Source organism: Ictidomys tridecemlineatus, chromosome X (genome assembly GCF_052094955.1).
Source record: "Ictidomys tridecemlineatus isolate mIctTri1 chromosome X, mIctTri1.hap1, whole genome shotgun sequence".
NCBI lineage: Eukaryota > Metazoa > Chordata > Mammalia > Rodentia > Sciuridae > Ictidomys > Ictidomys tridecemlineatus.
This window is the reverse complement of record NC_135493.1, coordinates 65,096,078-65,112,220: the sequence shown is the minus strand read 5'-3', so window position 1 is coordinate 65,112,220 and position 16,143 is coordinate 65,096,078. Positions and strand designations below refer to the sequence as shown.

Here is a 16,143-nt window from a genome sequence, read left to right as displayed (position 1 = left end):
AACAAACAAAAACAAAACTGTAAATTAAACCCAGGGATGAAGTCAGGAACTTTGGCGTATTCATTGAGAAGTGTATTTGAAACATATTTTCTCTCAGATGAAAAAAGATGTTCTAGGTTTTGCCCTTGAAATGGAACATAGTATGAACAGAATTAACTGATCCACTTTGTATCACACACTGTAAAGCATACTTGTGTTGTTTATCAGCAGAATTATTCCTCACTATAAAAGTAAATTCTCTATACTTTTCTTGGATGTTTACTCTTGTGCAAGTGTGTGTTAAAACACACACTTTTAAGAGGCTGATTACTTTTTCTACTTCCAACCTAGAATCTTTAAAACTATAGTCTCTACCATCTCCCACTAGTAAGTAGCATGAAGACTCATACCACAAAGTCATCTTATATTAAATTATTTAAGCAAGAAACAAAGGAAAGTATGATTTTTAGGATGCACATGCAGGACTTACCAGTCTGTTTCATAGAAATTGGAAAGGAGGAAAATAGAACCAAATACCTATTAATAGGTATAAAAGCTAAGATTAAAAACCTGAAGGAATCGAGACTATTCTATTTAATGACCATATAGAATTAGGAAAATTATTTAATATTACTGAAACTCAATTTTTTTCATCTGAACATAGGAGTTGACTAATAATGGTAGTGTCATTCTGGTAACTGAAACTATGGTTGAGGTATGAACTTTGTGAACTACCCACCTCTTTAGATGATTACAGTTATTGGCAAATAGAAAGTACTCAGTAAATGTTGAATAAAGAACACACAAATGAATGAGTATGGGAATAAACATTCTAGTCTTCTTTTAACCATTTCTTATCACTAATATAGAACACAGACTATAATCTCCTGAAGTAAAAATCTTCAATGAAGGAGATCACCATACAAATCAAGAAAAAGAATTCAACTCATTTCAGACTTGTGATAATTTCTACTTTTATAATTATAATCAAAGTAATAAAAGATTAGTATTTTTAGTGTGGAAAACTTGTGGTAATTACCAGTCTTAAATTTGTGAAGCAATTGGAAAGCAAAAACATACCTACCATAAGTTTGAACTATTGTTTTGCCTTAGTAACTACTTTTCTTTACCGTGAGAACTACAAACCACATTTAAAATACAAATGGCCAACCTCCAAAATGGAAAGAATTTGGTAATTTAGTGACTATGGGAATGTCAGGGGCATATTTTCTGATCTACAGGGTTAGACTAGAAACGATACACATTTTTATACATGAGACTGGCTTAATTTGTAAATTAAAATTTAACCTAAGGAAAGAATTCAGAACTAACTACTTCATTATTAATATTTTAGATGAACAATACCCAAGGGTAACAAAACATTCCCCTAAAAATCAGCCATTATACAATCTGGGATGGAATTTTCATTTTAACATGATATTCTAAGCTTTTGTAAAAGGCTAAAGGGAAAAAGAAACACTGTAAGATAGTTTTACTACCTTAAATTATTTCACAGATTAGACAAAATTACTAATATAAATAAACCTGCTACTATACAACTTTTAATTAGAATTGCAATAAAAGTGAACCACAAAACAGTCCTAAGAACAAATAAACCTCACCAACTAATATGAATAACCTAAATTAAGCAATTTGACATGTTTTTATTTCTTAATATATTTACTACAAAGCTTATCAAATTGAAAAAAAACGTAAGGACACTGAGAAGACAAGTTAGCAGTTCAAAATTTACAAATGAATAAAGGATAAGAAAGTTTTAAAAGTTTTCAATATCAAATTAAATATTAATCTGTTAATAATCATTGCTTAAATATCTATTAGATATTTGTAATCTGAAGGTGAGAACCAAGTTTATTAAAGTTATTGCCAGAGCTGGCAAAGGAAAAGCTATTAGAGTTACAAAGAAGTGCAAGAAAAAGAAACATTTTTCTCCAAAACTTCAGGAAAAAAATTAACACCATAAAAACTTCATTTTACTTAATATTATATTTGGTCTATCAGCATTATGCAGCATTAAAAACAACTGAGAAAGAAAATTAAGTATATGGGCTTAAAATATACCTTAAAAGCTCATTTTTAAAAAATCAAATAGCAGGCTTAATATATTAGCATCAATTTATTTCATGCATGTTTGGAATGTATTTTTTAAATAGATGCAAATAATTGAGTGAAAGGGAAAAGAGCACTTTTTTCTTGAACTTCTCAACTAGGAAAAAATGGATCTTCTGAATACTGCTTTTGTCATAAAAATACCTTTAACTTTTCTACTTAAAAAAATCTAGAGGGTAAGAAAACATGAAAGCCTGTGAACAAAGAGTTTTTAATATAAATTATACATCTTAAAAGAGGGGCTACCTTTAGCCAACCAAGCAACTAAACAAAATACCAATTTATTCCCACCTTAATCTCTAAATATTGTGAAAAATCTGGCTAGTGTGATAGCCATTGGATCTGATACCAGAAGATAAAGGTGATAATTTTATAAATACCTTATTTATTGAATCTAAGCACACAATAGAATAGTATCAAAATACAGTCCAGTCTTTAGGCAGCTTATCTTGAACCTGGTAGAATTCTTGACTTTGGGAGAAAGAGTGTTCATAATGTATAAATTCAGACTTTGGATAAATGTTCCTGTTAGGGCACTCAGATCCTGAGCATGTCTCACCTGACTTCTGTTCCTACTGCACTTACATGTAATTAAAGCACCTTTTGTAATATAGTTAAGCTTTGCAGGAAATTTGACCATAAAAAATGCCAGGGATTCATAGCTCAACTGTTAAAATTTATAAACATATAAACCATAAATATGTTAGAAATCTATTCACTTCAAAAAGTTCTATTAAACAAAATTGACTAGAGATCTGCAGGCTGTTACTTAAGGCACCAGGCAGCCCACATTTAAAGTGTATCACATATATTACCTTAAAGTCACCAAAAGTATATTTGCTATGATTAAGGGAAAACTCTTTTCTGGTATAGAAATCACCCCAGTTGTTTAGATAAAAAACATAATAATAAAATATTCTATGACAAAGAAACAAGAAAGGAAAGACTGAAGAGTTACATGTTATAATCTCTAAAGCAGGATAATAGAAAGGTAACTCCATATTTCTTTCTTCTTGTTAATTTATCTCTGGTACATGAGTTAAGGCATAAAGCAGCAAGAGTGCAATTGATTCCAAACAACTTGGAATTTTATTGTAAACATCCCATAAAGAATGGCAACAAATTAATCGATTTTTGTCTTTGAAGGTAATTGCTTAATAATGACTGACAACTGCCAAACAAAACATCTTTTATAAACCAAGCCAGTTTAGTTTACCTTGTTTTCTTAAAACTAAATTTTAGTTTAATGGACATTTTGCCCATATACAATATCACATTGACTATTAACTGAATGATTTTCCATCTTTAAATTTATGGATACTAAGAACAAACAAAGTACAGTTTTGTTAATACTGTGTAAAGGATTACAAAAGACAAGAATGATAAGTTACAGGACAAAGAAATAAATTACTGATTGCCATCACCACAGTATTATTTAAAGAATTAACATTTGTAGTACTGCCTAATATGTATTTGGTGACATGTAAAAACACATTTCCCAACTGGGTTTGTAAATAATTTGTATGTGATTTTAAGCCAATTAACAATGGCAATTTCTATATGTTATCAATAATTTTAGCTTTCTAGAAAATACTTATCATGCTTCTCTATGTCAAAGTATCAAATAATAGATTCAGTTAAAGATGGTAAAATAACAAATGGGCATACACATAAAAAACCCCACCTTATTTCTAAACTGCAAGGCCGTTCTACTGCACTTCTCCCATCAATCAAAAAAATTCCAGTCTTGCTGGAATATGCTAATTTAGGTGCAGTCTTTATTGCAGATAAGTGTGGATAAAAGCAATCAGGAGAGGAAAGACAAAAAAGGAAATAATTAAGGATAAGGCTATATAGGAAATAAATATCAAGAAACCTGAGTGCTATTAATATTCCACAAAAATACAGCACCATGAAAGAAATTTAACTTTATATTGGATTACCAAAACTTGGTAAATTCGATAATCAAAACTTGGTAAAGAAATTGCTAAAATATAAAAAACATGAAAATATTTTCACATCTATTTTCAAAACAGGCCTTAAATCTCAGAATATTCTATTTTTAGTAAAGCGTTAGCCTCATGTACCACAAAAATGTTGGGGATGGGGATAGAATTTTTAAAAATATGGACTTTAAACATCAAAAGTCCCAACTCTTCACCCAGAACTATTCATTTTTTAACTCAAAATGTTATACTTATTTAAGACTGGACATCATAGTATACTAAATATTACTCATTAATTCTCCTTTTTGTGAATGAGAGTATTCCAAATTTGAAGACAAGTACCAGTTGGCAAATGTGCATAAAATGATTCCAAAGATGTAAAAGTGAATAATTGTTTATCATTTCCACAATCATACAAATTTTGAAAAATGCTCAAAAAGTGTTATCAAAAAGTTAGAAGTGGCATTCACATCTTTCTCTTTCACTCTATTATTGTCTGATGACAATCTACAGAATTAAAACAAAAGTAACAAAAGTTAAGTCACTCAAAATTTCTTCAAAATACTGGAAGGCTGAGTTAGATATCCAAGCACACAGTTGTGCAGAATTTATTTATGAATTTTAATCAGTTTCTTTGCCTCTGGGTTAAACAAAGTGCTGTATGGAATAATTTTAGAACAAGCTTGATCTCTGGGGAAGAAAAGAAAAATAAAACAAAAGAGCAAATAAAATGAAAAGAACAGAGGGATACAAGTTCATGACAAAACCTGTGTTGGTAATCTAGAAAGCATAATGGAATAGATGATCAAGCAATAAATGCTCAGGCTAAGAGACACAGAGGCAAAGAACTGATAGACAATGTCCTCCATCATAAAATATTCTCTCTTTTTTAATGTCTGAGATAAGGTATATCAGGTTGGGGAAAAAACCCTACATACATACAAGCATACACACACACACACACACACACACACACACACACACAAAAACAAATTTAGTCATTAGGCTAGAAGGTTAGTTAATGTTTTGGAGAACATCCTATTGCTGGATGAGATAAAACATAGCAAGCCATAGAAGAAACATATGATTCAGTTTTTATAAATATATACACATGCTAAGATCTTAATGCTGGGAATTTAAAAATTGTTATCATTCATGAGAAATATTATAGCTTACTGTCTATTCATAGCTAGCATAGGATTAGGCTTATACATGTGTATGTTTTCATGGACCTAAATGTAACAGTGATTTTTCTTAGCAAATTCTTAGTTCATTTCCTACTTGCTTTGCTATGTCTAAACCCAGATCTTATTTAAAGGGCCCCTAGAAATTAAAAATAATAAAATTATCAATGTGGTACAAATTATGACACATTCACAAGAGGTGATATTACAAAAAAGCAAAGTATAAATGGGGAGAAAAGTCCAGATAAAAAAGTAAAAATAATATCTCCCAAACTTTTATTTTTACACTTATCAAAATAATTTGCATGCAAACAGAAAATTATCTGTTTTTTTATAATAAATGTTAACTATACTCACCTAACATACCCTGGTGACTAACTCTTTAAATCCTAATAACTGAAATCAACATTACAGCAAAATTGCTGTTCACTAGTATTTTCACAGTATTTCACTACATATAAAATAAGCTTAAAAATGTTTTAGCCTTATTATTCTAATTACCTAAACCTAGAAAATCTTGACATTTGGGGAATAAATGTGGCATTTTTATTATTCAAAATAAATTATAAATAAAGCTCCAGATAGCTAAGATCACACAAATGGCAATTCTTCTACATTTCAAGAGGTCAGCTCTTCATAGAAGAATGTCAACAACAACAAAAAAATTCACACTAAAATGATACACATGATACACATTTGGGTATATCCAGGAATTTAAGCAACTATGTTATTTTGATAAGGGTAGGCCAACGTATTATTGATTCCAGGAAAACACAGGCACAGTTGAGTCTAAATGCCCAAGAGATGAATAACTGAAGTAGTACATTTAGGAAAAATCAAACGTAGAGTTTCAAATAGGAACATTTTGAATCTATACTATGGTTTAAAATGGCAGCTGAGTTATAACCAGAGTAGTTTTGGTTTAGTGAAAAAAAAAAGGCTACAACAAAAAATATCAGCTTGGTCTATTGTCTAGTAACAGAAGTTAGTGCCATTAACAATTCACAACAATACTTTCTTAAAGCCCGAACATCATTTCTACTGCAAGTGAAAATTGCTTAAAGATGTTAGTCCAAGAATAATTCCCACCCCCAACCCTACCAAAAAAGCAAAGTTATGTGTGTACTCCTTCCTCTGTACTTAAGGATTTTCAGATGCATGAAATGATTGAAATCATGAGACAAACATATGAGCTTAAGAAATATCCTAGGATAGATAGCTAGGTATACATTAAGAAGTCTGTTTTATCACACGTTTTGATCTAAATGCAACAAATTTGCTGTTACAAAAACAAAGATCAATATTATCCCTCTCACTTCAAAATTTAAGTATCTAACAAATTAGCAACTCTGCATTCTCAAATTTGAGGAGTAAAATTGATCTTGGGACTCAAGCTCACTTATGGAACCATGTGCACTCTACTGCTGTAAACAAGACCATAAGGGTTTTAATGATTTTTTTCCATCTATAAAATAATGTTTCAAAATATCAGTGTGCAGTGCAATGAGGTTCATTTCTGAAAAAACTGGACCAGAAGAACCCTTTGGAATGACAAGATCAGAACCTACTGATTCAAAGTATTAGCTAGCCCTAACATTCCAACTCAAACTAGGTGCTTTGTTACATTTTAAGTTTCAAATAAAAATCAGTAATGCACAGCTGTTAAATAGAAAGTGGTAGCAGAGATATATAAGCAGTAGCCCAAGTCTATTTATACAAATGTGTTCTAAGAAAGCCTAAGGTAAAGCATACAATACTTAGGAAAGTTTGTTAATTACAACTATTCATTTGAGAGCCAATATAATAATTGACAACCTCTCAGCTTATAAGTTATGAGTGTTCATTCCTACCAAGCTTGTTCTACTTCTCCTTAGTCATGAGTAACAGCATCTATTTTCCTTAATGTTTCCAGTAGTTGTAGTTTATAGAGGTAGCTGAGCTACTATTCAAAGAAGTTATTCTTTGTGGATGAGGATCTTCGAAATGTTTAAGTTATTCTTTAAGCTACACAAATTCTATTAATGCAATAAAATATAATAGGAAAAAGAAAATGGATGCAAGAAAATTTTGCATTTGGCACCTTGTCTAGATTGATACCTCAAGTATTCTCTTTTAATAAAGTTAATGCACACATCAGGACACACCACAAAGATTTGCTACATATTTACAAGGCACCAACCCTTTCTCACCATTAATGTGAATTAAGCAAATCAATGAAAAGCATATCAAGATTCCCCCCACCCCCAAAAAACTGTAGTATAAATATATACTTCAGTTCACTACAATTAATGAAAGTTTGGCCTGGGAAGAGTAAAATAATCCAGATCGTTCTTACAATATAGAAACTGTAAACATTTAATAGCTGCCTTTAGGATTGGTGTATTGTGCAAAAGTTATTATTACTGGGTATAGGAATCAAAATGGCAAAAACAAACTATATAAAACTCTGTAAGAAGGTGCTATACTTCTGTGATACAAAAGCAAAAGAGGGATAATTCCATTGAGATAAAAATGTCATGCTACTCTTAAGAAGCAGAATGCTCCTTTAATGTAGTAAATCTGTAGTGTGCCTATGTGGTGTATGTATATGGGGTGTGTGTGTGTGTGTGTGTGTGTTTGTGTGTATGTGTGTATGTGTGTATGTGTGTGTCTGTCTATGTGTGTGTGGGCAGAATTTCTTTTAATTTAAGGCCTAATGAGTAAGGCTTGTTTGAACAAATGAAGTGTGGAGATCAAAAGTCTTGAAACAAATATATACTGGCATAATGGAAAAGCACCAATGTGAAAGGAAGCAGAAGTCCCCACACAACTTGCTTTATAGATTTCCTGGTAAATTCCCTGCAGTAGAAGGCCATTGAATTTTTAAAATTATTCTAAATTTATTAACTGTTAATAATTCCATCCCATGAGATGGCTAACCCTGGCTTTTTCTGTCATTTTACGCACTCTGCCTGATCTGGATGTACCAAGATTCAGAGGATCCTCAGTGGACACAAAATTGTCATTATCAGAATCATCATTGTATAAAACAGTCCTCCTGCCTTGGTTTCTTGTTTTGATTCGAGGCAGTCTACTGAAACGTCCCGAAAACATGGTATCAAACTCATCATCTGCAATACGTGCTCGCTTGGCTCTAGTGGCTCCTCTAGAGGCACCTCTTCCTCCTCTCCCTCTTCCTCTTCCCCTAGTGCCACCACCCCCTCTGCCTCGACCCCCTCGTCCCCTGCCTCCTCTTCCTCTGCCTCCTCTACTCCATCTACCCCATCTTCCCCATCTTCCTCTTCCTCCTGTGCCTCTCATCTTCCAGTTTCTTTTTCCATTGGCATGTTGTTTTCTGAGTTTTCTTTTAGGTCTAGTTTGTATGAATTTGCTATAGTCGTGATCTCCATCTACGTAATCTTGATCTGTTCTGGAAGTTGATTCAGAGTCAGAATCAGAACCACAGGTACTTTCTGAACTTAAACTTGATCCTAACTCTCCACTCTCTGAGGAGGATAGATGTGATTTCTCTTTTGTTTCTTTTTTGTCTTTCTCTTCTCCTCCCATGCTTTCATCTTCTTCTGATGCACTAAGTAGTTTTCTCTTGATTCCTGTTCGGGGCTCTCTGCCATCACCATTTGTAAGAGGTCCATCAAGGGAGTGATCTAAATCAAAATGATTTTTGAAAGTTAAGCTTTGACATTGATAAGATGATTACTTAAGACTCAAAAGTAAAATAAACAGACTATCAAAATATTTACTGACTGAAGATAGTTGTGGCAAAATCATGGAAGGTGGTAAAATAAGAACTTAAATTTGTTTGAAATGGAAGATAGTGAAATTTTGATTTTTGTCTGACTGCTTTTTCAGGGTGGTTATTAGGATATAGAGATAGACTGAAGGGTGGTGATATACCTAGGCAGAAATTTTAAAGGCTGACCTTTAGGACTAATTATGTGAGAATATGTATCAGAAAAGTTTCATTAATTTGTTCAACTATGTGCCACAGACACTGCTTGGATCTTGAATTATAATGAATGAGACAAAGTCCTTATTCTTGTAATTTATGTTTTACTGGGGACAGGTTAACAGATAATGACGTAAATTAATAAGTAGTACAATTTCAATTAGTGATATACGCTATAAAAAAAAGGAAAGAGTTTAAAAATAGTGTGAGAGTGTTATTTTAGACAAAGAAGACCTCTCTGAAGTGGTGGGATTTTTTTTTCAAATGGTAGGGATCAAACCCAGGGCCTCAAGCATGCTAGGAAAGCACTATAAAGTACCCCCAGGCTCCTGAGAAAGGACTTTAAGAAAGAACTGAATGAATTGTGATCTGATGAAAAAATATTCAAGTAGAAGAAATATAAAGAAAACCAAGATAATCAGAATGGAACAGAAAAATGGGATGGTCGATGACTGACATAGGAGGGATTTACACTAGAGTAAAATATTTGATTTAAATTGACTGCCATGGTTGTTTTATTGAGAACAGGTTATAGAGGGGACAAGATTGGGATTCCGTTTCAGTAGTCTGGATAATATATAATGAGGAAGGCACCAATAGAAGTGATAAAAAGAGATCAACTTTAGAATATTTCCTTCTAGGAGACACCAAAGTAAACTTTTGATTTTTTAAAGGCTGAACTGCTGGGACTTGCTGAGGGACTAGATATCAAGTGCTAAAATGCAGAAAAAATGCTAACTCCTTGGTTTTATAGCCTGAGCAACTGTGTAAATGGTAGATATATTTTGCTAAGTTATAACACTATAGTGGAACAAGTTTGAGCAGGGTGCTATAAAAATCAGGCTTCCAGTTATGGATGGTAAAAGAGTTCCAAGAAAAGATAATGAAGAAAAAAACAGATTGGAGATTATGCACATGTAGAAAACATGCTTACCTGTGTAAGGCCCTGGGTTCAATTCTCAATACCCTCAAAAGGAAAATAAAATTTACAAAGAAGGTAGATATATCAGCTGGAGCTTAGAGAAAGGATGGATCTGAAGATAGAGATATTTAGGGTCATGGCAACTGGAAGAGCTTACTGAAAGAGCAAGTATAGAGAAAATGGCCAAGGATGGCAATGTGGGATGTTTTACTTAAAGGTAAAGAAGAACCAGCAAAGGTAATTGAGAAGAAACAGACAATGAGGTTAGAAGAAAACAGAAGAGTAGACTAAAAAGACTAGAGTTGTATAATGAATACAATGATAAGTTTAATCTAGTAATTTAGTTGTTATGGACTAAATAATGCCCCCATCAAATTTCTATGTTGAGGCCCAGACCCCTAATGAGACTGCATATAGAAATTGGAGCCTTTAAGGAAGTAGGTAGTTAATAAAGGTTAAATAAAGTCATAAGGATGTCACCAGTAGGAGTGGTGTCATTATAGGTGGAGGAGTAAACTCAGAAACCACCCCCTTTCTCCATACAGGATCATAAGGACACAATGAGAAGGTGGCCAATTATTAGCCAGCAAAAAAGCCCTCATCAGACACTAACCCTTATCCATTTTGATTCCTTGGACTGAGAGCCTCTAGAATTGTGAGACAATAAATGTCTGTTGTTTAAGTTTCCCAATATATGGAACATACTCATCACAGCAAAAGTGACTAATATATTTGGCTAGAGACCAAGATAATAGCAACAGATAACAGAGAAAGAGGTTTCAGTGGTATTAAGAACATTAGTGGGGGGTGTGATTGTAGCTCAGTAGTGGAGTGCTCACTTAGCATGTGTAAGATACTGGGTTCAATTTTCAGCACCATATAAAAATAAATTAAAAAAATAAAGGTATTGTGTCTACCTGCAACTAAATTTTTTAAAAAGGAGCATTAGAAATCATCAAACTTGATTACTGGCTGAATATGAGGAGTAAATGGAGAGTCAAATGCATTATGAAGACTGGGGATGTATCTTGGTAGTACAATGCTTGTCTAAATGAATGAAGGCCCTGGGTTGAATCACCAGTACCACAAAAACAAAAGAAAACTGTGAGATAGGAAAAAGGTGGTACGATTAACTCAAAATAATGAGCACACAAAAAGAAGTGAACTTGAGATGAAAAGATGTTAAGCACTGAAGAATTTTTTTAGGGAGCAACTAGAAATGAAATCAGTTATAATAAAGAGATGTTTGATCTGGGCATATGTACTTGGAGAGACACTGGCATTAAGGTAACTGTTATAGTCTTTAGATTCTATTCTTTGGAGAGGACAAAAATAAACTAAATCCAGGGGCAAACTGCCAACAGAAAATAGGGCCAAAGAGAAGAAAGTAAATACAGGTGAAGCAGAGATACAAGAATATCAGAAGAGTATAGAAACCTGGAAGTAAAGTTCATAGAGGAGGTAGTCAACTGTATGCAATGATACAAAGATAAACAATACAAGGACTAAGAAAAGGACACGGGTTGACCCTTGAATAATACTGGGGATTTTGAGGAGAACAGATTTGGAAAGTGGTTAGAACAGAAGCTAGGTTACAAAACTAAAGGAATATGTAGATGGAAAGAAAATAGAGGAAAGAAATATAGGCTATTCTTTCTAAAAACATATCAATGATAGAAAGGGCAAAATGGGAGAAGGCAGTAGCATGAGTTTGCAAAGAATAGCAAGATCAGAGAAGAGCCGGAAATGGTGGTGCACACCTATAATCCCAGCAGCTTAGGAGGATAAAACAGGAGGATCCCAAGTTCAAAGCCAGCCTCAGCAACATGATGAGACCCTGACTCAAAATAAAAATTAAAAAGGCTGGGGATGTGGTTTGGTGGTTAAGTACCCCTGGGTTCAATCCCCAGTTTAAAAAAAAAAAAATCAGAGGAGAGAGTAAAGATATGGATAGGGAAAAACAAAGGCACACTAATTTCAAGTAATAGGGTATTTTGATATTTTTTCTCATTAATATAAATTATATCTCTAGACTATGCATAGTTGATTTCAATTAAAATGTGCATAAAATTAAATCCATATTCCAATAAAAGCATTTGTAAAAAACATATTAAATATTCTCACAAACTTCAAATAGTTGAAAATACTAGAACTGTCTTTGAATATGTTTAGGATCATAACATATAGAACTAAGTATAATAAGAAAATTTTGGTAATGATGAAACCTTCAAGTATTTATAATAATCAATGTCCCTGACAAGGACTAAGATGGATGCACATGGTAATGAATTAGGTCAATGATTTCTTTGTCAACACTGAAAAATTTTTTTTCAAATAAAAAGTTATATGGAAGATCATTATAGGAAATAATAAAATGGCTTAGTTCATCTGGTTAAATGTGTAAGACTTCTCAGGGAATTTCTGAAGTAACTTTATGTATCCCCAGGGCATAATCTGAAAATCAATAACTTAGTGATATAGCAGGCACCTAGGGAAGAAAATATCTGAGCTATACAACTAGATAACCATAGGAAGGCAGGAGAATTGGATACTGACTGAAAGGAGGATCATTTCTCAATTCAGACCAACTTTTGTTTTACTGGAATAGTCCATAAAAATGTGAGAACTATTTCAAGATGACTTTACAAACTTTTCCCTTCTTATTAATATGATTTACTAATGAGAAATCCTAAATGTGTTTAAGTGTATGGTTCTTCTATGTTTGGGGAAAAAATTCCTCATTTAGTGATTTTCTTCCTATTTATTTTAAAAGACTAAAACATAGCCAGGCATGGTGGCACATTCCTGTACTACAAATGGCTCTGGAGACTGAAGCACGAGGATTCTGATTTCAAAGCCAGCCTCAACAACTCCACATAGTGAGACCTTGTCTCAAAATAAATGATAATAATAATAATAATAAAAGGGCTGGGGATGTGCCTCGGTGTTAAAGTGCCCCTGGGTTCCATCCCTGGTACCAAAACCAAAAATGACTAAAACATGATGGGCACAGTGGCACACACCTATAATATTAGCTACCTGGGAGTATGTGGCAGGGGGAATCAAGTTTGAAGCCAGCATTAGTGAGACTCTATCTACAAATTTTAGGCCAGCCTAGGCAATGTAACAAGACTCCATCTCAAAATAAAATAAAGGGTTGGAAATATGGTTGGCTAGCAAGCATGAGGCTCTGGTTTCAATCCCTGGTACCATAAAAACAACTATGAGGACATACTAGATTTTACTACTCTAGCACATGAGTTTTCAAATGATTCATCTTCCATCATAGGAGAATGAAGAAATGAATGTTCTGTTCCATATTTTTTCCTACCTTGTTTCACTGGCAAAGCTCTATTTCGAAATGATTTGGCTTTTCCTGGATCATGGCTATTTCCATTTCGGCCATATCCACTGAAGCTCGATGAAGAAAATGGCCCATCTAGTTCATCATCAAGCAGATATGATGAAAATCCTTCAGCAGCATCTGAAACTTTCATTTTAAACAACTTGTTAGGTTGACATAATTTCATATTTTCAGGAAAGTTAAATAGGCTGCTTTTAAAACTATGTATCTGCTATTTTACTTTAAAATAAATATTATAAGTTATTATAAGAAGGAAGTATGTATATTTTCAGGACAAATTATCATTCTGTCAAGCACAAAATATCAGATAAATCTTCTCCAAGGAAATCATCTCCAACAATATTGAATGAATGTTCTGAAATAGTATAGATAGTAAAAATCATATAGTCACAGAATTCCCAAACTAAGAGCCATTAAAATGTATCTGTCTAACTAATCAAATTATGTGGCCTATATCCAGGGCCACACTGCTAAGCAAATAGAACTAGAACTAAAACACATTTTTCTAAAACCAAAATTATTCCTTTTTTCATTAAAAGCTATGCTACCTCTTCCATATCCTTAATATCCATAATGAATTTAGATACAGAACACTAAAGCAAAAAAACATATTTACCAGGAGATGAGAAAGGAGAACTAGTCCTGGCATAAGTCACTGAGGTATTCTGGTCATTTTTAGGTTGTAACTTCATTTGTTTCTGTTTCCCTTTTGGACTGTAAATAAAAATATGTGATGAAGAACATTTTTTTTCTGTTAATAACAAATAATGATAGACAGTATTCTATAAAATGCTTAAGTTGACTAAAGAGGAAATACCCCCAAATTCAAGCTTTGAATTGATTCAAATTTGTAATTTGATAAATTTAAGCTTTGTTTAATAATTTTTCTTAAAGAATTTGGTACAGTAAAATCCACATAAACAATGCTTTGGTTACTAAATCCATCTTACCCAGAAACAAGAGTTCTGGGAAAAATGAGCACTTAGGATTTCCTCAAACTATTTATAAACTTTGAGAAATGAGGTATACATACAAAGTGTTCTGAAACCAGAAAATGAATGCTGCATCAGTATAATATACCTAGGAGCTCTGGTACTAGATAAGGAACTGCTGCTGCTTCTTAGACGTTTTCTGTACCGTGGCCTTCTCCTCTTCTGACTCTGGATTGCTGACTTATATTCAGAGATGATAGTTTTAATATGATTTTCAAATAAGGCAGATAGTCGAAGTGTCATACTATAGATCTGAAAAGGCAGAAATTTTACCAATTACTTTAATTATGTAAAAAAATGGTACAAATATGGCTGGACCAATATAGCATAATCATTTCAAACAAATATACACTTTATTTATTTACTTGAGAAACTCTTCCTGAAGAATAAAAACAAGACATATTTTCACAACAAAATTAATGAATATTTTGAAAACACGTATTTAGTTATTCTGAAGAATAGAAAAAAAGAATCAAACATTGAGGAAATTTTATCTGGAGTAATATTCTAAAGGACAATTTATAAGAGGTACCATAAACATAAAAATATGCATATCTTTGGCTAATAAATTTACCTCTGAGAATGTGTCTTATGAAAATATTAGGGAATTGAACGCAAAATTATGTTCAAGGATATTTAAAATGTTAGCCATAACCATTATTCAGATAAAGTAAAAAACTGGAAAAACCTATATCTTTAGCAACAGGCAGTGGTTAAATAATATAAAATAACCACAAAAGAATACCATTGAAAATCTTCTTTTCACAGAGTTATAACATATAAATAATAAAGATCCTAAAACATAAAACCTACTGTTTAAAAGAATACATAAACATATGTGAGGATATGTGTTAATAAGAAACATTTTTAGTATATGTATTAAATATTAACTGTAAACAAAAAAATGAGCTATATAGCTGATTGCTTTTTCTTTTTTCATTTTTATTGGTCTTTTTAGTTATACATGCCAATAGGATTTGACATAATTCTTTTTACTTCTCTGTATTTCCCAAACTTTCTACGAAAAAATGTATATCACTCTTAACAATCATGATTAAAGGATAAAAAGAAAATATGAAAAAAACTATGCCTCCAGAATTTAGAATGAATGGGCAAATATACATACTATGTAACTCACTTAAAATTTAATGAGATACCAGTGAACAGACAAAAAATGTTATTATTATTTTTGTCCTCATGGTATTTTAAGCTCTGTCAAAATATAAGGTATTATTATATGTGAGTATGAATGAACAGTTAAAATTTCCCAACGTGGTTCACTGTTTGTTATAATAAAGGTAACATAAACATTCAGAGCTAATCAAAAAGTTTTACAGAAATTAATACCATCAACTACCATTATATTTAATGAGTAATTTATTGGATATATTAAAGGGCATTCAAATTTATATCTCTTCTTTCCTTCTCTTTTCTGTGGAAGTTGTAAGTATTATTAAAGACTAAAGAAAAGGTAGATATAAGAAAGAAAAATGTGCTTCATTTTAGTATGATTATGTTAAATGTAACTTTATGTATGCATAATAAAAAATACACATTTCAGAGAAGATACTGAAAACTAAATCTCAGTAACTATGTCAGAAGTGGTAAATACTTAATTAGCAATTTCAAAAACGTTGGAAGAAAACTGCCAGTTATGTATGTCATTAAATGCTTAATTAA

The 16,143-nt window shown here is 32.3% G+C and overlaps 1 protein-coding gene across 1 annotated transcript in view; it reads right to left on the bottom strand.

Annotated features, from left to right (window-relative positions):
• Positions 1 to 3,179: 3,179 nt before the first annotated feature.
• Positions 3,180 to 16,143, bottom strand: part of Brwd3 (bromodomain and WD repeat domain containing 3) — a 118,658-nt gene continuing 105,694 nt past the window's right edge. The window contains exons 38-41 of the mRNA XM_005328827.4: positions 14,552 to 14,715; positions 14,088 to 14,185; positions 13,439 to 13,597; positions 3,180 to 8,883 (exon numbers count right to left, since the gene is read on the bottom strand). Of these exons, the coding sequence (XP_005328884.1) occupies positions 8,129 to 8,883; positions 13,439 to 13,597; positions 14,088 to 14,185; positions 14,552 to 14,715 (1,176 nt within the window). The 3' untranslated portion in view covers positions 3,180 to 8,128. The remainder of the gene's footprint in view (positions 8,884 to 13,438; positions 13,598 to 14,087; positions 14,186 to 14,551; positions 14,716 to 16,143) is intronic.